Here is a 20,819-nt window from a genome sequence, read left to right as displayed (position 1 = left end):
TAGTGGATCGAGGCTATATAATGCCTTATTGGGCTGGGAAATGGCTGTCTCCATGTGTCTTTTAGCAGTGACACAAATTCTGGCTCCGCCAAGTGCGCGCTACGCGTTTAACGATCACCGGATACGGAAACAGAACTTTTTCTCAACTTCGAATTTGGCGCCAAAATATTCTTTGCGTCGGTAATGGCGGGGACCCCCTGCATTGGAGCAGGAAAGTCATGAACCACGATTTGTTCGATGTAGGCAGCCGCATTGCGGATCGGCTCAATAATCGCCATCTTGGTTCCAAAAATTCAGTTGTGTTCAGAGCATATGATACCGCATCTTCAGGCAGTAAAGTGCCCGTTCAGGTACACTTGTACTAAAACTAACCCACCCATTTTCCCCACCCACCACCGTCGGGACGATGAAAATTTTGGCCCTTCTAAGCCGGTTTTTCCGAACCGTTTTCAACATCATTACATCTAGATTGTTGGCTCTCCCTTTTGATTATGGAAGCCTATGTCGTTAGAGGAAGACCTCATGCATGTCATGAATGTGTTTTGCTACCCAATGTCTATGAATGACCTGATATAGAGGGTGAACTGAAAGAAAATAACTCCCCGAAATTAAAGTTAGCTTCCGTAGGCCTAGGACTATCATGCACTTGAATGCAGTGCATTTTCATGTAAAAAGCAAGTGAATGGTAATTTGGTATTTCGTGTGCTGCGTGCATTTATAGGCCCCCTATTGATTGTTGCATGACATGCAGGCCTATGATCAGCTGATTGGATATCGGTTGAGAGCGGAGTGAAGATACAGATCATGAGACATCGTATTCGTAGGGTCGTCGTCTTCGTAACCCAGCTCCAGGGCCAGGATGAGCCTCCCGTGCTGGCACACCGTATTACCGCCTACCGGTAACGTCGGGAAGGTCCAACATCAAATCTACCAAGTCCACACGGTGCAATGTCAATGTCATTTGTAAGAATCGAAAAAGACGTCACTCATGAATACCGCTCTTAGTCTTACTCTTAGCCTACCAACTGGCAAAGCGAGCATGCAAATTGCAATCATTCCCTATTCCACATTTTAGCAGTCTCCCATTTTCTAAACCGGCCGTCGCCCCTTCTGGGCCAACTTCTCAAGTGTCGTATTGGACAGTGAATCTTATGTCTGACCTTGTAGTTGAGCCATTGAGATTGCAATTGACTATTGAGGTTACATGTAAGTAGCCCATCTTTTTTCTACTTATTTCAGCTGGTTTTACCATGGCTTCTGGCACTGACCTGACCTTGGGGGATGACCCCATTGTGGGCCCCATTGACGGGAGAGAGATATCGGCACCTCTTCATGTTCAGAGGATAGAGCATGCCCTCCGACTGGAACCCCTTCTTGGTTATGTTGATAATCTTCTCAAAGTTCCTTTGGCATTCGGGTAAGAATAGTTGACCAATGCATCCTGCCAGTATTTGAAAAAGGCAAGGGCATTTTCACCTTTGGCATTGCTGCTGAAAAGGGCAGGGAGTAGTCATGGCAAAAAAGGACATAATATTGTGTGTGCAAAATTTGACAAATGGTGTCTCAAAAAAGTGTGTTCTAACCCTTGATATCGAAAAAAATTGTAACTTTGTGTAATTCGAGAGATTCATAATTGCAAAATAAAGATCTGATATTGTTCCTCTACATTACAGGGATATTGAAGAGTCCACCACAGATGCAGACACTGACAACAACCAAGGCTCCGACACTGAGGCAGAGGGAGTGAAGATAATCAACGGCATCGTTACTACAAAAGCAGGTGGGTGTTTCAGAAACCGGCGTTGTTAAGCTTGACATTGCTTATTGTATCACTGTCTCACTTCACAAGATTTGTCCACTTTTAAGTTCGCCCAAGTATGCCTAATATTGTTTTTAATACTCAGTTATAAAGATTCAACCACAATTCCTACATGACTTCTGAATACATTACCAATGTTTGCCTATTTCAGAGCGGAAGGCTGACAAAACAAGACTGTACAACTTTAGCAAGGTGAAAAAGAACCGACGATGGCTCAAGGTAGGCTTTAAGCAAAGATTTGCTTGTAAAGATTTGTGCTGCTCTAGTAAATGTATTGTTATATCTGAGGTTCATACTATCTAGAGCATGACAGTGTCTGTAAATGACACCAACTCTCACACAGTGCTAACGGTTTGTTTCAAGAGAGCACCGCATATTTTTGGAAAAAGGACCAAGTTGAAATGAAAATTAATGAAGAAAAAGCTGCTGTTATGCCCTTGTGAAGGAAAAAACTCGTATTAAAGTCCTAAGGCACTGTGACAAAACGGAAGGACTATTTTTTTTGGTGTACCTTACTTCACTTTCTTCTTGTTCCTCCAGTCAGAGATTTGTAAAGTCATGTCTATTTTTCAGAACATACTGCTGAGTGACAGCTCCTCAGATGATGATGAGGATGCTCCAGTGCCCCATGAGCAGCTCCGCGAAATGCTCAAGTTCCATAAGTACCAACGCATGTGCCAAGCAGACTTCTATAAAAATAAAGAGGTTTGTATAAATCTACTTGTCTTAATGACAATTTGTAGCAAAAGACTTTGTCCTCGGCATATTTGTCAACTAGGAAAGAAACTAGTTCTAAAAGACTATTCCGTTCACCGTGAACTGATGTCATACTTGTTTTTGATTCGGTCCAACTGTTGGACACAAATGCAAGCCTCCTTTACAGTACACCCAGGTGGGTGTTGGCAACTATCCCAGCATAAATTTACAAGACTCGTTTTAATGGTACTTCCTCAGCAAGGAATATGTCAGTTAAAATCATGACCAATTAACTTGTCATTTTTAGCATGGCCAGTACCAGTACTACAGCAGTGGGATGTTGTCCAATTATGACAAGTTCCCGGAGCATCAGAAGTTGCTGGTCGGTCCCAAGAAGAAGGAGCAGAAGAGGCTGGAAAGAAAGATGAAAGCCAAGTTGAAGAAACTCAAGAAGGAAAAATATGGAGAAGACGGAGAGGTAAACATTGTTATGAATCTGGACAGGTCACCTAGCCAATCCCTCTACTCAAAATTTCCGCTGTTGTGTCTCAGTCAAATTCAATCTGAACAATTTGGTTCTCCAAACATTTGCAATCGCTGATTCATTGAGATATGGTGTGGAAGCTTTTTGGGTTACCAACCAAGCGATCTCTGTTCTGTCATTGCCTTATTTTCTACAAAATCTATTGTACAACGCGAGGTATAAATCAGCAACACTACAAATGTATTTTCTGAACTAAACTTTTCATATCTGTGTTTCAGATTCTCCCCTCCAAGTTCTCACGTGGTGGTAAACATGGCAAACAGAAGAAGCTGACTCCGGAACAAGCAGCTGTCAAACAGAGAAAGATTTGGCTCTCGATCTGTAAGAAGGAAGTATCAAAGGTGTGTCTTGAAATTAGTTAGTAGTGATGACAGACAAAAGATTTGGATAAAATTATCTTCTGGCTGTCGGTGCAATGATAAGTCATGGCTGGTTACTGTTTTGGGCCGACTCAAATATAAAGTGATAACACCAAGTTGGTAATTATTGAGCGCTGTGAATGACGCTTGTGAATGGGATAGGATGAGTATCAGCAGTTTTCTTGTTCTTCTTCCTGTAGGAACAAAAACGCAAGGCTAATGGCCGTAAAGAAATGCTCGGTAACCTGAAGAAGGTTGCACAGCAGTGTCAGAAAGAAGCCAGACGGTCTGCTCTTCAGTCGCAGAAGACCATGAAAGAGGCGGTGCTGCGAGCAAGAAGACTTTCTCGGGAGATGATGACGTATTGGAAGAGATTTGAGAAGGTGGAGAAAGAACATAGGAAGAGGGCAGAGAGAGAAGCTCAAGAACAAAGAAAGATGGACGTGGAATTAATGGAGGTAAACCAACTTTGTGCTCCAGAAGTTTTGTGTGCTGCCAGAAGTTTTATCAGTCAGTTTCCATCAGAAGTTCCTTGCCAAAGTGTGGTGCAATTTAGTGGTATTTGGCATCAATGGATTTAGTATGGGCTTAATGGCAACTATTACTTAATAACCCTACATGTAAGTGCTCCCCTTTCAGCACATGTTGAAATTGTTATGTCATCTAGTGAGCGCTATTCTTTTAGGCCAAGAGACAACAAAGAAAACTAAACTTCCTGATCTCACAAACTGAGCTGTATGCTCATTTCATGGCGAGGAAACTGACGGGGGAGTCTGATGAAGATCGCAATCGAATCTTGAGCAGACTCGAGGATGAGAGCGCTGGAAAGAAACAATTGGAGGTTGATGGTGGCGTCTTAATGGATCAAATCATTGATGATTATGGTGAGTTGGTGCCTCTGTTTTAAATAGTTATCTGTTGCTTTGAATGTTTGCCAATTGTTCCTCAGATTCTTCCTCAACAGACAGACTTTTCTTTGCAGTACATGTTTAACTTTGAATTGCACATGCTCTTGTCTTCTTCCGAGAAGGTTATGAGCACTCTTGACAATAAATGTGTTGAGGAGAAGTTCAGCACATTCCCAATAGCAGACTAATACTTCATGTCCATTTGTGTTGCAGATAGTGACCGTATGAAGGAGCTTGCCATAAAGAATGCACAGGATGCCTATGACAAACATACTGCTAAGGTAGGTATCTTATCAAATTGGTTGGATAATACGTGTGAGTTCGTCTTTGAAAGTTCTAGGTAGTTGACTTCAGCATTCATGTCAGTCTTAGAAATCCTTCATTCTCTCTTTCAGACACAGTTGTTTGACAATACTGTTGGTGTGGGGCATCAACGCAGGTCAGGTTCAAGTGGATGTAAGTAAAATGAGCTGTGCACTGTCTATCGTCACTGTCATCATTCATGTTGTCTTGTAGCAAATACCAGCATTGTCTATACATGTAGACCAAACACGGCATCCTAACTTTTTTCAACATCTAAAATTGAACATCAGGCAAATGACTGGCACTAATTGTGCAGTTGGTGGGTGGTTGAGCATGAGGGTACTGTTGAAGGCAGGTGCAGACTGATAGCGAGTCCAAAGGGACACAACCTGTATTGCTGACATCATGGAGAGACTTGCATTCTGCTCTTCCTGTGCCAAACCATGATACATCTGAGGTTTGCTCGATTTTGAATGAATTTTTGCATTTTCAGTTGATACCTTTGTGAGTACTGATGCAGATAGACCACAGCCGAGTATATTTGAAGGAGTATTGAAGGGTTATCAGCTGAAGGTACGTCAATGTAAAAATAGGACCGCTTGAATAATAGACTTCTGCTACATGTCTGTACAGGTGCTAAGTTAAGTTGGTATCTGATATTAACTACGGTGCAGGTTGTCATCAGGCTTTACACTTATAACCCCGGTCTATCATGAAACCTTTCAGTGGAGCTCCGATGAGGTGCGCTTTTGGGTTTGCTCTCCTTCTCTGACCGTTTTAAATGCTGATGTTTTAGATTATGATCACTTCCACTGGCCCTTATAAAATATCTTCATTTTTCAGGGTATGAACTGGCTGGCAAACCTGTACAACCAAGGCATCAATGGAATCCTAGCTGATGAGATGGGACTTGGTAAAACTGTTCAGAGCATGGCCTTCCTGGCTCATCTGGCAGAGGTAAGGACATGTGAATCCCTGTATATCATAACTCTTATTCAAAAACTTGTCGAGGAACACCCCTTTAATACGATTCACCTCATTCAGATGTTGCAATGAACAGTATCATAAAAGTTTATTGAACTTGGCATTTCTTCTTGCAGTCCAGCAATATTTGGGGACCCTTCCTGGTTGTTGCCCCCGCATCCACCCTCCATAACTGGCAACAGGAGTGCTCAAGATTTGTGCCAAAATTCAAAGTAAGTAATCCGGTTATGATATTGGTTAGCAGGTCTTGGAACAGATGCCTAGCGGATCCCTTAGAAGATATCTTTGAGTATGATAGAACAGTGATTCTGATGCTGAAATCCTCATGCAGTCACAATGTCAATATTTTGTAAAAGTGGCAAATCGTCAATTTTGGTCGGTGGCTTTGTGCGCATTCAGAAGTTATTTCTTGGATGTCTTCTCTTTTCAGTGTGTTCCATACTGGGGCAACACGCAGGACCGAAAAATCCTGCGCAAATTTTGGAATTCATCGAACATCCATAGCCAGGGTGCTTCCTTTCATATTGTAATCACGAGTTATCAGCTGATTATCCAAGATGTCAAGTACTTCCAGAAAATCAACTGGCATTACATGATTCTTGACGAGGCTCAGGCAATCAAAAGCAGTGCAAGGTAAAATGAGTTGTTGACGTGCTCGTAGGAGTAGTGAGGGAATGTTGAGATGAAAGGTTGTGACTCACTAAAGTTCCAAATCATAAAAGCATCTTTGGGTCACCATTTGCTGTTCATCACAATGAAGGCCTATCCACTTTCTGCAACAAACAGTTGTACACATGAAAGTAGTTAATACTACACTTGAAGGAAGCAATTCTGAATTGCTTAACATCATAACAAACCTGAAGAACTTAAAAAAAGAAGTTTTTAAGTGACCGACTGTTTTCTCACTGAGTGAATTGTAGAGTCATGGTTCTGCCTTGATAATTTCAGTATCCGGTGGAAGATCCTTCTTGGGTTCAACTGTAGAAATCGTTTACTGCTGACTGGTACTCCTATTCAGAACAGCATGGCTGAGGTAGGTCAGTTATAAATCGGGATGTGTTAACTCCACTGCCAAATATAATACTGTATGCCGATTCCCAATTATTCCTAAAAATAATTTCTGTGATGCAACTGACAGCTTGGAACAGTGGCCCCATTGAGTTCCTGTTTTTCATTTTTTCTCTCCTCTATTTCCAGTTATGGGCTCTGCTGCATTTCATCATGCCCACTCTGTTCGATTCCCACGATGAGTTTAATGAGTGGTTCTCTAAAGATATTGAGAGTCATGCAGAAAAGCAGTCTGGAATCGACCAAGGTAAGCAAAGTTACTGCAGCATAAGTATGATCTTCTTTATGGGCTATGATATGGGGTGATAATGATAGAAAATCCTGGTCTCATAAACAGAGAGTTGGTGCAGTTAAAGGCTGGGGGATTTGCATGGGCTGGAATCAAATGCCAAGTCACCAGGTCCCGACAATGCAAAGCTTTTCAAGTTGACTTTCATATTCCAGATCAACTGTCCCGATTGCATATGATTCTGAAGCCGTTCATGTTGCGGAGGATCAAAAAAGATGTGGAGAATGAGTTGTCTGATAAGGTGAGGTTATCATCAGAGGATTCTTAATAAAGGATGTAATATCGTCTCTTAGGTGAAAAATGATTACAATGATAATATTGTCAATCTGTGAAGTGTTCTTGGTTTACAAGTCTTCTTTTCCTCAAGATCAGCACAGAATTGGATCTTGTTAATATTAGTTAGGACATGTCCACTGAATTCCTGGTGTGCCGTATTAATTCTTGAAAATTTTCTTCCAGATTGAGATTCTTGTTTCTTGCCCTTTGACAACAAGACAACGTCTGCTCTACCAGGCCATAAAGAATAAGATCTCCATTGAAGATCTGCTTCAGTCGGCTACGGCCAACAGTGCATCACAGGCTCAGTCAACTACAAGCAGTCTAATGAATCTAGTCATGCAATTCAGAAAGGTAATTAGCAATTCTCAATGTAAAGCACCCTGCCAACTCCAACAGAAATAATTTTCAAATGTCAAGAGTTGCACTCACGAGTTCAAATACACCTGCTCTATTTGCCACAAATTCATGGTGTATGATCGGAATCTCATAGCGGAGCTGTCTTGTCTACATATTGGATTCTGGCATCCTCTTGTACTATCAAAAAGACACCTAACTACTAAAATACTAGCGTATTTTGATATCTTCTACATTATCTTCTGCGCTGCAGGTGTGTAATCATCCAGAACTGTTTGAGAGAAGGGAGACAAGGTCAGGATTCGCCATGAAAATCGAACCGTTCGAGATACCAAAGCTGATATTTAGGGATGGTGAGTCACTTTGTTGCATGATTGCATTGTACATCTGCTGTGCATGGACTCCATCTTTGACGGTTAGGCCTTTGGAAAGGATTCCTCTACCCTGAGCTGGACTGGGCTCTCTGGCTCCAACTGTCCACTTTTGATACTAAAAATAAGCATAAAATAAGTGAACTGAATTCATAGAAGAATAAAAAATGGTTGAAACTGCTCCTGTGTGTGCTATCTTGTGAAGTTACAAGTGACAATCTTTTTTCATTTACTTTCGTAGGCATGCTCAACACATCACTGCCAAGTCGAGATAAGCTTCTCTACAACTTGTTGTATATATTCAACCCAGATCATGTACACCATTCACTCTTCCCTCGGGAGTCGAAAGGTGAGTGTAGCTTCATCGCATCTACGTAATGTGAAGCAGTGGCCTGAGACTTAGTTAAAAAACCTTTTGGAGCAGTCGTAACTGAAGAAGTGATTGTCCGTGTTCAGCGGCGATTAAGTCTACAATATGACCTAGACTGTCTGTGAGTGACCTACTCTGGAATCAGACCTATCGAAAAAGCCATTAAAATTGAAATTTTGTACTTTCAGACAAAGAGGTGAAGAGTTGTTTCTCGTTCCTGAGATTTATCGACATGTCTCCTATGGAGATGTATAAGGAGATGATTGCAGGACTGTACTTCAGGTGGTTGGCTATTTGCATGTGGTGGAAGACATCGTTTACGATACACCATCAGATTCACTGGCAGAAGGAAAATGCTCGAAGGTGAGGAGAACATTTTGAAGTGTGTCATCATTGGTTTGCAGTCTTCTTGTTCAAAGCATCCATTTTCTACACAGGCTTACAACACAATAAAGACAAGGCCGTCCCATTACATTTGTCGGAGGGGTATAACTACAATGGAATTAAAGTAGAGTCTCCTCAAAATACATCTGCGTGAGGTCATGTTGTCTTAAAAATGTCTTAAAATAGAATTAATTAGTTCTTGTATGTGTCTTTAAGAAACTCCAGGCTCCCCACTTGTGTTCTATTTTAATTCTGTTTCTGTACATAAACAGGTATCTGCGGAACAAAGAGTTCCTATTGGAACCAATCTCAACTACATCGGTATCAAACATCGCAGCCAGTCCTAATCTTCATCAGATGGTCTTCACGAGCCCAGAGAGTAGCGTCTACACCCACCAGGACCACACGATACACAGCATTGCAGAGACGGTGTCTCATCGGAAGATAAGGTGGAGGAATCTTTTGACAGCCTCAGTTGTGGCTGGGGGATCTAGTCCTGTGAAGGTGTCCACATCTCCCAGTAAGCCGCCTCACTCACCAACAAAGGTTTGTTACTTTGATAAAATCTTTTCAAATTTGTCCTTTTCTGGATTTAGAATGCTGTCAGACCTTGTTTGTCTCATCCGTACCGCTCAGATTAAATTTCTTTCCACTGAGTCAGAACAGAGAAGCTTGGAAGGGATCCGAACTCATGATCTCATTCAGGAGTCTGGTTCTCGAATCACTACGTTACCATGACCCTGATATATACATTCCAGCAGTTTGTAGTGTGTTGATAGTGCTTTGCTTAATATGAAGTTATTTCACTGTGTTTTTCAGAAATCTCATCATCACCACCACCATCAAGACAAACATCAAGAAAAACTCCCTCTCCCTCTCAGTCTAGTCCCAGAAGAACCTGTGATCCACAAGCATGTGCCTCGGCCATCCCGAGTCTTCGAGTGCCAACCGACTGAAATGCCCCCATTGCTCTATTACAATATACCTAAGGTACGCAAATGAAATCTTTGCAAGGTCTAATGACATTGTTCTCTGTTTTCTAAATAAAATCAGTAGGTGTCACTGTAACATCTGAGGACCTAGTTTCAAATCTGCGATGTGCTTCTTACCGGTGATGCCAGGGTCTTTTTTGCTTCATTGTACCAACAACTACAACTCTGATCATGTACAAGCAGCCTCTTCACTTTGACATACTGCGTTAAAAGTCCTTTTTACCACCATATTTGCCATAAGATTTGAATGCTCACAGTGGATACAAATTCTAGTTTCTTCATTTTCATCTCTTCACTTTTGCAGGTGTATTCCAAAGGCAGAGTTAACTTCTGCCCCGACCGAAGTGCTGAGTATGTTCGCTTGAAGGAACAGCTGTGCGGGACACAGGATGCCAGGAACACCCTTCTCTACGGATCACCTGAACTTTCCCTTGCTCACCATTATCGTGGATATTACTTCAGCCCATCACCAATAGGGGGACTCAACTGTATTCAGCCCAGACATGGCTACTCCAGCGTATTTGTTCCCAGTAAGTCTTGTTTATCTTCTTTCGTAGTAAACATACTTGATATAAAAAAAGACGCCATAGCCCTCGGAGGTTTGTCAACTTTTGAGGTTATATGGGTTTCGATCGGAATAACTGAATCAAACCACCTCCTAATGAGATTTTCATGTGGGAACACCCTCTGACAGATCAATTATCTTAAAATGCATCCAATACCGTCTGGTGTCTCCATCTATAGCCAAAAGATCGCCAGTTGTTTCACAATCTGACCTCTGCTGTGTTATTTGGAATAACACAGCAATTGTAATTTTGATAAGGAAGTGCTCTTGGCCATTCTCAGTGGTGTGAATGATAGAGCCCTCAGGTCATCTTAATTTGGACATTATCTCTTTTGCATTGGTGGCCAGGGTGAGGGTTGCACAAGATTATGTAATATCTGCTTGTATTGGCAGCTGGAGTCAGGGCATTCATCTGTCGACTTGGTGTTCATTCCGTCATTCAGTTCAAAAAGGTGGCATTAGCAAATTTGAACAGGGTCTATGGGCCGAATTGGGCGCCTTTCAAGTTTTATTACCTCTTGATAATTCGAAAAACACCGATTCTCAATGCGGGTGATGTCCTTTCTGATGATGTGGCCTCATGTTCGATTGTTGCTCGTGCCTGATATCTTTACAGAGTGTCAGTGATGTTCAGAAGTGGGCAGCTCTACTGTGTACATGTATCACTCATCATCTCTGTCTTTTATTGTTTTAAGTCTCTGACTGTTTCAAGAAGAAATGCTAGAGCGTCTGATGAATATTCCCAATTTTAAAACTACATATGTAGGCTTGCTCTGAAACTGATGAGTGATGGACAGACTGACTGGAAGGTGTTTGCTATAATTGTTGATAATAGATCATTGAACATGTTGGCTTGATTTTAAATCCTTCCTGGCTATCTATAATGTAGTCCAGAAAAGCGTTGCCCTTGGACTTGGAGCCCCCTGTAGCAGTTATTTCCTCTCACAGTCCGCACCGAAATGCCCATTTCCATTGTTCTATGAAATCTTGTCCGATTATACCTAAACCTCGCTCCTGTTCTTGGTGTTAAGAGAAATACCCAAGGGACATGCATGGACTCAATCTAATGTCTGACATGGCTTACCACTTGTAAAGTCAATTTGTCCTCAGGGTTCATGTTCTCACCATGTCAGACATGTGTTGCTTCAAGTTTACTATCAAAATATGGAGAACGACCGTAATTACAAATGTTCTGGTGGCACCACGATGAAGTAAGATTTGCAAGTTGGTCAACATGGTGACTTTATTCCACATTTGGCCTACTACCTGTGTGGCCTATTGGCACTTCTTTGGCAGCATTGGACTTGGAGTCATGACAACATGATGGTCGAGGTGAGAAGATGGCTGCCGATGCAGGTCGCAACGACTAAATTGTATGCTGAGCTGTAGAAAAATGACCATTTTTACTGAGGTACGGTCATATGGTTAAATCATAGCCGTAATTTTCAACAGTTTAGCCCAGTTTTGATGTACTGTCTTCAAAACCTTTCAGGCTTATTGGTTGGTGACATTGATATCCATCAGATTTGGAATCTGTGCAGGAGATGTCATGTTACCAGGGCAGTTACCTGCCGAGTCTCTTTCATTAACTTGCTTCTCAGTAGTCATGTGGTGTCGTATTTCAGGAAACTTTGGCAGATGGGTGGCTTGGCCATGGTCTATTTGTTGTGACAATGTCTCATGTTGTCTGCCCGGTTGGAAAATCTGCGCTCCTGTCTAAAGCCAACACTGATGGTATTTAGGACAGTCCGAGCTAAAAATAGTCGACACCAGTTGAAGATGAGACTGAATAGGGTGCTCCTGACAGATGGTTGACCACAACGTCTAGGTCACTAGCTCTAAGCAGAGCAGTTCAGGTTTATTTGAGGAATTTGTAGAAAAATTTACGGGATGATGAGATATCCTTGGGCAAGTTTTAATGACTTGACTCTTGAGATGATATTTTTATAAATTTTTACTAATTTGGTCCGTAGGGTGATAGATTGGTGGCGGAAGTGATAAATTACAATGTGATGGATTTATTCTCATCCTTCCTGTGATAAAACATCATCAAAAAACGAGAAAAGCTACAGGTCTCAAAAAGAACTTCACCAAAAATTGCATGCACTGCAAGTTCCTCTGTCATGTCTGTAGTGGTATGTGACCTTTGCTAAAAATACCTCGAAATTTTGAATATCACCTTTTTGAGACAGAGTCCTAAAATGAGACTTGATGACACCTCGTGTTTTATTGCCGTTGGTCACAATATTGTTCGCAGGTCTTGTGAATGGACTCTCGGAATGTGACATTAATCCCCAAAATACACAGGGATGTGGAAATAAAACGCATTTTTGGGTTATTTTGGACATGTTTGATGCGCTGGTTGTGCGGGCCATCCCTAGTTGCTCCTTTTGAGATGATCTGGTATGTCAGATGTTTGGTCAGGCTAACTCCAGATTGATCTTGATGTGCACCTTTGGCTGTCAATACCTTACTTGGACACAAGTCAACATCCATGTCAACAGTGTCACTGGGGCATCTGCCACCCTGAAGGCAAGTCTCAAATAGCCCATGAAATAAGCTACACTTTCCTTCAATCCAATTGTCTGAGATTTTCTTGAATATCTTCCAATCGTCTTTGAATTCAAAGTCAATAAGACGGGTGATATTCCACCTGCAGTTGGCTTAAATCAAAGAGCAACCATGGCTTTACCAGATGCTCGATGCCATAATTGGTTCAACTAGTGTGTTGGTATGTGGACAGGTTAAGCAAGCGGAAAAGACCAAGATGCCTCCTCTCGTCCTTAACCATGTTAATAACCATCTGCCCATTTTACAAATAATGCCAATTGGTAGAAAGTTTCTAATGCTTTTGTGTGACTTCCGTTGTTCATGTTGTTATGGTCAGGGGGAGCTGACACCTGTTTAACTGACCATGACTGAACAAAGTGTCTCAAGATTCATACCAGTGTGAATATTATTTGTGTTACTAAATAATAAGGGCCAAATTCGTAAAGGGCGTTTAGCTTAAACAGCGTTTAACTACTGAATGGAGAGATTCAGGTCCTTCATATAAATTTTCACAGAATATGAATAGGCCCTGAAACTGATTTAGGAGAAGTTACACACGTCTAACCCTTAAACGCCCTTTATGAATTCGGCCCTATGTACTTAAGACAAGTTATCCCCATGCAAGGAATGCTGATCAGTTCTTGAAAGAACTAAAAAATGATGATTAGCCTTTAATAGAATTCATTTAATTCAATTTCAATGCAAAAAGTATTACTGGAAGTTTTGGGAAAGATAAGTTATTTTTCGTAAGCTGCCAATGCCATTATTCTTTCCTTCTGAACTCTATGGACATGATGGAAAGATCCCAGGCGAGCAGCATAAAAGGTTGAAAAATGCCAGTGAAACCCCTAGTGAGACTTGGTTGGTATTTGGTATTTATTGAGAAGTTTTCCTGCTTAATATCACCCAGTGGCAGCACTGAGTAGATTGGCACTGCTAAGGCTTTGACAGTCCGTATTAAAATTGACCGCAAATTAAAACAGTAAAATAATGGCTGCTTAATTTTCCATCCTCAAATCTTCTTAGCCTGGTGAACCTGAGCTAATGAGAGCGTGGAGTTTTCCTGGGCAGGAATCTCCTGCATGTGGCCATCTGCTTGATTTGTCAAAACTTGATCACAATTTTCACCCTGACCGCCCATTCACTGCTAACGAAGGATAAGTCGGCCATCCAGCGGCTTTCTGACAATATGCATTTCCTGCTGAATGAGAGCGAATTTCATTGCTTCGCTTAGTAAAGTGTGAAGGAGATTTCTCATTGACAATGACTCCATTTGTTGCGTTGATGGTCAGACTTTTGTTTGCAATGCAGTAACGCTGACAAAGCCGTTCTTCTGGTTGTTGGACTTCCACCAAAAGTTGTTCAGCCAGTCGCTCTGAAGTGGTCATCATTATCTCTGGAGCATTGGCACTCGTAGAATGGCCACGCTCTATCTGTCAAGGCGGCTTTATATCTCCAAGAGATTTCGCCATATTAGCTAGGATAATATTTTCGGTTGCCATTGAGCACAGATAACGCCCATTACTTCCGCATTGTGGCTGCATAGTCTTTGTGCGGTTGGCGGTGAAAATGGTTGTAGAATGTTAAGAAGGGTGCTATATTTATGCACTTGTGGCGTTATTCTGCAAAGTTTGTGGTGGTTGTAATTTGGAGTGGGTGGATGCCTTTGAGAGTTCCTGTCCAGGAATACATTTGTCAACTGCCCATCTTATTTTGATAGCATTTTCCACTGAGTTGACGTTGGGCTGTCAGAATTTGTCCCCTTTGTGGATCGATGGGAAGAGATACTCATCTATCGTGTCTGTGGTGATGTCTGATCTGAGGCCAAATAGAGTTGGGTATTCACTGCTGATCCCCTTTCTGATGAACTCCATTTTTGATTGAGCAGTGGCGGTTGGGGGCAGGGCGGGTTGGGGCTGTCTCCTCAACTAATTGGTCACGAGACAGGTACATGTACTAACATCTAAAAGTAATGTTCAGACTGCATTAGTTTAGAATTGTTGCTAAGTGTATGCGCTCTGCTCAATCACCATTAGATGTGAGGTCTTTGTATTTTCAGCCAGCCTCTAAAAATGAAATAAATCATGTCTGGAACGTGAAGTTGTTTAGCAAGGGGCAACACATAAAATGCAGCATCACGAATCACCATCATTGTTGCTGTTTTAAAATTAGACTGGTTTGATGTTTCATGTGGATATGACAATAGATTATATAATCATGCAGAAGTTATGAGCAGACGACAGGAGACACACGTCTGCTCACATTCAAATCTCCTATCAAATTAAATTGTGATGAATTTATTATTCTGGGGGTTTGATTAGTTTAGAAGCAGCTTAAAATTTTATGGAAGGCAGATTTGTATCATGTGGAATTCTATCTGCTAGGTACCCTCATGGGCTGTTGAATTATAAATTGGAAAATATCATGAGTGCACAAGTGACAAAACAGATTCTAGAACCGAATTGGGAAACGGTGTGATTTTTAAGGCATGAGTCGGTTTCATCCTTCAGATTTTATGCACATTTACTCTATAATTTCTTTTTTCTTATGTGGGGCCTTTTTTGTGATCTTGCAGATAAAGAGACGTTGGTCACCGATGCTGGCAAGTTGTATCTACTCGACACGTTACTAGGACGCCTGAAGAAGGAGGGACACAGGGTTCTGATTTATTCGCAGATGACCAGGATGATTGACATACTTGAGGTACGGTGTGAAATTAGCAAGAATTATTTTTCAAATGTTGATTTACATGGAAATGTTAGTTTGAGACAGGATAATGATATTTGATTGCCCAACCCATAGTCGACCTCTAGTTCATCAGGACTTTCTTCATCAGTCAAGCGGAAAGCATCATCAACTTCAGCCAACGTAGGAGGAATATTGAAAATTCTGGACGAATATTGAAAGTAATGCATTGATTTCATCTTAATTCTTTTGATTTCAGGAATACATGTGGCACCGCAAACACACGTACATGCGGTTAGACGGCTCCTCCAAGATCTCTGATCGGCGAGACATGGTGGCGGACTTCCAAAATCGCTCCGATATCTTTGTCTTCTTGTTGAGTACAAGAGCTGGTGGACTTGGCATCAACTTGACAGCTGCTGATACAGTAAGTTTTGGCCTTCATTGGCGGGCTCCTAAAAATTCGACAAAAACGTGAAGAAGAATATTGCCTTATCCATTCGAAACATGATATTGACAGGAATCCTACAAACCTGACTTTATAGCAACTTGATGATAACGTCTTATGCTGATTAATTCTAGTGGCACAGGCATTTATCAAAAGTACCTAACTATTTCATAGTTCAGATTTTTATGTAATCCAACCGCTTTGAAGTCTGGTATTGAGATAACCTGACCATTTGATTGGGATCTTGTAATCAGAACTTACGGCCCTCCTTTGACCCCTTAAACCTAGCATATTTCGTAATTTCTTTTATCCCTTCCTCACCCTGTGATTAAGTCTTCTAAAGCAGTCTGGTTGGCAGTGAAATCCAGCTTTTGGTGGGCAGGGCAGCTGGCAGATGATGGATATCAAATTATCCAGGTTACCAAATGGACAGTCGTGGTTTATTCAAATCCTTTGATATCGTCAACTTTCCATTAAAAGTTATAAACGTATGACGCGTTACCTGAAATGGCTTCCCGCCGAGGAGTCACGTTTCAGCGTGCTGCCTGTTACGTCTGTGTTTACCTATGCTGGTTAGAAATCACTGAAAATTGTGTAACAATTTCATTTTGGAAATTGTGGGGGAATTTAATCTGATATACAACACAATGATGTTAGGGCCAATTGTAGGGTTTGTGGGAGGAGCAGGGAGCAGACTCTACCCGCACAAAGGAGGGGGCCTTTTGAAAGCGGGGCTCTAAGCAGCTTCATGTTTATTCGAATTGGCAGGGTCAAATTATATTCTAATTTGGAATATTGTCAATGAACTGAACAGTCTGAGTCTGTCTTGATACATTTTTGTAGTCCGTGAATTTCAGATTTAGGAAAGGCGTTGTCTTATGCAAGAAGATTCATCTGTACTGGTATGAGGCCCCTGAATTTAGCAATTGGTCCAAGTTCAAAGCGTGGCAGAACCTGTTGGCCTGCTCACAGTTTTGAACTAGAACTATTGAATAGGGGGTAGTGTTTCTACTCACAATTCTTTATTTCCCCGGTCAGATGTATACTCAGTCAGTTTCTTCATCAAAATGCTATAAATTCAGGACTTTGTCTTTTAATTAACGAATTCAGCTGTTGACAGGTTGTGCTGTACCAGGTCTAAATTCATGAATAAAAGGGGTGTGACTTGCCACAATTGGGCATGGGGTCAACTTTTAAGGTTTTGAAAACTGCTCCAAGGGTTTTAGAATGAAGCCCTGTGGGTCTCTGGCATGTTGCAAGACCCTAAGGGAGTATTCTGTCCTTTGTTCCACATGGTCTGTGGGTGGGTATGGGGGATCTCTTGCGTCACATTCTGATCGTAATTTACAGGAAGGAAATGATTGTCTGTTGAATTTAGACGTAACATCCTCTGTGATAGACTGAATTTTCAAATTAGTGGTGGGTTATTTTGGTGAAGATCAATATGGGTTTTGAGCGGTGATGCGATAATTGCTTGAGATTCATTAGGAAATATTGTGTAATTGGGTCCAAATTTATCGTAGCATATGTCTCTTGGGTTACATCTGTCAGCCTGTCTATTTTATCTCTGCTACAGATCTTGAGTTAGGAAAGATTTGAGCACTACTTCAACTGAAATATGCATTTTGTCTTCACTTTCAGGTGATCTTCTACGACAGTGATTGGAATCCGACAGTTGACCAACAGGCCATGGATCGCGCTCATCGCCTGGGTCAGACCAAACAGGTCACCGTCTACCGCCTGATATGTAAGGGAACAATTGAGGAGAGGATACTACAGCGGGCAAAGGAGAAAAGTGAGATACAGAGAATGGTGATCAGTGGTGGGGCATTCCGGCCCGACATCCTCAAACCAAAGGAAGTGGTGTCCTTACTGCTTGATGATGATGAAATGGAAAGTAAATGTAAGTTTGTTGATTACTCAAGATATTCAGATTCTCTTGATATAAAAATGAAAATGACTGAGACACCTCGCTGTTTTGGCACCAATTGTAGACCAGTGACTTTCCCTTTGGCTTAAGATGCGGAAGGGTTTGAGTTGCCATATGCCAGATACCAGACTCTACATTGTAATTGGTACCAGGAATCTGAATTTACATTTCATCTAAAGACATGTTTAGAGTGAAGAACTTTTGATAGAAACCTATGCCTGAGCACAAAGGCCAAAGAAATGGATTGTAGTCAGGCCAATTGGTGTAGAAGTAGGATTGCAAGCTGTAGTTAAGATATACAATGATACCTTTATATCTATTCCTTGGTCTGTTCCTGCAGTGCTGCTTCAACAGGAGGAGAAGAAAGGTAAAGAGGAGACTGTTAAGGAGAAAGATAGGAAGAGGAAGAGAGAGAAATATGCTGAAATGGTGAGTGTGCAAAGCCATACTTTTTTATAAAGACTAGACTTCATATGTTCACAACAAGAGTTGACAGGATTAATACTGTTGTAATTCTACACTGGACACAGGTTGTTGTGTTTACCATATAGTTCCATTATTAAACTTCAGCGTGTATCTTTGTTTGCAGAAGAAAGGCCAACCTGGTAGGAAGAAGAAGATTGAAGAGATACATGTGACGACTGCAGGTCCTGATCTTGATTCCCTGGTCAGCGACTCCATGTCTGGTGCTGCCAGCCCCCTTAGTGTGGTAAGTGTGGTAATTGTTAGCCTCAGTTTCTGCTGACGTTTCGACTTGTAATAGATACATTATTATCATGTTTGTTCGTGAGAAAAACCGGGAGGCTTTCATTATCTCGTGCATCGCCATGTCCTTATTGGTCTCCAGTATTTTCAAAATTTACAGTGAATTTCAGAGAACCTGAGTTCTCAGTCAGAAATATTAACTGAGTCTGTGCCAGAGTTTTGCAGAAAATGTGTAAAAGTCTATTCCCTTCTGTTTTAGATGTCAAATGTCAGTGAATCGATCAGCAATCTCAATGTAATGAATGATGACAGTAATGATGGCCTGGTTATTGTTGATGATGCAAACACGTTCCCCTCGGGTGAGAAATGTTTAGTGATAACCTTTTCTGCATTGGCTGTTGTAAGCATTGCTTTGCCTGCCACTGCCATTAGGCACCAGTAGGTGATATCAGTGTTGTGACTCCCATTTTCTAGATAAACGAGTCCTCCCTCCAAATACTCGTTATTTATTTACCTGGATGGGGTCGTCCGCTTGTCCTGGCATACATTGTGGGTTCCAGGTGCAATGAAAGTTAGCTCATTCAATGGACGAAGCAATTGAAGGAAATTGACTTGCCAAAGGTCACGAGATATGTGCCCTGGTACGAGGCTGACAAACCAGCCTGTTCTATCAGTTGTCAGTACATGTGCCAGCAAGTGAGAAGGGGTGACAAGACTCTCATGAGTTACAGCGCTAGCTATATCCGGAAGAATGGGGCATTCCTGGACAGCCTATCTTGACATATCCTTTTATTTTATTTTACAGTTGCCTCATCCTCGTCAACATCAAAGCGAGGTACCGGACGTGGCCGCGGCCGCCCAAAAGGCTCAGGACTGGGCAAGAGACCAAGGGGACGGGGCAGTGTGAAAAAAGCAATATCGGCCGCTGAAATCGCTGGTGCACAGGCAGGCATGAAAGCAGCATATGCAGCTTATGGGTATAATTTCAAAGGTATTTGTAAGGATTGGAATAGGATTAGTGTGAGAATTTCATCTTTTGAGCATCTGAAGTTGTTTTCGAAACTTTCTGTTTCAATATGTTTAAACATAAATTTTGATCGTTTTTCAGGTCGTGGAGGTGCAGGTTCGTCGAGAGGGACAATGTCACATCCACCTGGATCAGGAAGAGGCTCCAAACCATCATGATTGAATAGGATTGATTTTCCGAGACTACTTAGACTCAATGATCAGTACCTCTCGGCCTCTCCTGCAGTTGTATCCATTAATGAAGCATACTAAGTGAGAGAAAAACCTTTCTAGATTATGATAGCTGTGATCAATTTGGCATGCACTACAGCACCAAAGTACTCTTAACAAGAATCTATTCAATTCTAGTGCTCAGTCAGGATGACATTTTTCATTTTGAATTTCACTTTTGTTATGTTTTTAATCAAAACTTCAGAGCTTTAGTTTTTCAAATTTGACCTTGTATAATTTTGAATGTCTATGCATTTGTTAAAAGTGTTGGTAAAGTATATGTAGTTTGTTGTGATAATGTCCAATTTATACCAGTTGCTGTCTTATCTCATCATCAGAAGGTTACTGACAAGCAAATATTGTTTACCATGATATATCTGCATGAAATTTGATAAAAGCATGAGATTATTCAAAGTTTACCAGACGAGGCACAAGGTTTTCCATGGAAAATAATGTTTTAAAGACTTTTCCTTTTTGAAGAGAAGTCTGAATATTATGTTGTGGTGAACTTTTGCAGAGCACTGCTGAAAGTTGCAAGAACCTTTGTTTATTTGGTATTGGTCAGTCAGGGGTGTTGTTATCAAATTGGTCTGATTGGTGATCAGTGTAAAATCTGTTGGTGTTTTCCAAGCCTGGTGTTCCCTCCACTGAGTTGTGGATTATATACCATGTAAAAACATAGTGCAGTCACACAATTATATGATTCAGGAACACCAGCTCTTGGAAACTCCGTAATGAAAAAAGAGTGGTTAATGTGTGTTCGAATAAATATTCTTCTCTGTATTGGTAATTGAAGAAAATTTAAACCAGATATGGTGCTTAATCAGTGTGAGAAAATAAGCTCAATAAAACTATGTTTTGTAGAAAAATGTATTTCTTTGTTTTGTTCCAAATGGGTTTGAAAGCCACCCAAAGGCTACCAGTAACTGGTTAAATTTGAATATTCCCACACAAGTCAGGTTTTCCCACTCTAGAGGCTT

At 41.3% G+C, this 20,819-nt stretch overlaps 1 protein-coding gene across 1 annotated transcript; it reads left to right on the top strand.

Annotated features, from left to right (window-relative positions):
- The first annotated feature begins 202 nt into the window (after nucleotides 1-202).
- Nucleotides 203-20,708, top strand: LOC135484266 (chromatin-remodeling ATPase INO80-like). The gene is made up of 33 exons (XM_064765580.1): nucleotides 203-350; nucleotides 1,240-1,417; nucleotides 1,674-1,780; nucleotides 1,971-2,038; nucleotides 2,393-2,524; nucleotides 2,823-2,993; nucleotides 3,278-3,400; nucleotides 3,619-3,876; nucleotides 4,104-4,302; nucleotides 4,540-4,607; nucleotides 4,722-4,782; nucleotides 5,123-5,202; nucleotides 5,473-5,586; nucleotides 5,730-5,825; nucleotides 6,044-6,246; nucleotides 6,562-6,646; nucleotides 6,811-6,928; nucleotides 7,126-7,211; nucleotides 7,430-7,600; nucleotides 7,857-7,956; nucleotides 8,216-8,323; nucleotides 8,533-8,707; nucleotides 9,001-9,274; nucleotides 9,548-9,718; nucleotides 10,025-10,250; nucleotides 15,411-15,538; nucleotides 15,780-15,947; nucleotides 17,610-17,871; nucleotides 18,239-18,327; nucleotides 18,488-18,607; nucleotides 18,863-18,962; nucleotides 19,409-19,594; nucleotides 19,712-20,708. The coding sequence occupies exons 2-33, from the start codon at nucleotides 1,251-1,253 to the stop codon at nucleotides 19,786-19,788; spliced, it is 4,491 nt and encodes a 1,496-aa protein (XP_064621650.1). The 5' UTR covers nucleotides 203-350; nucleotides 1,240-1,250; the 3' UTR covers nucleotides 19,789-20,708.
- The last annotated feature ends 111 nt before the right edge of the window (nucleotides 20,709-20,819 follow it).

Source organism: Lineus longissimus, chromosome 3, assembly GCF_910592395.1.
Source record: "Lineus longissimus chromosome 3, tnLinLong1.2, whole genome shotgun sequence".
Lineage (NCBI taxonomy): Eukaryota > Metazoa > Nemertea > Pilidiophora > Heteronemertea > Lineidae > Lineus > Lineus longissimus.
Note: the sequence above shows the minus strand (reverse complement) of the source record. Positions and strands in the feature narration are given on the sequence as shown.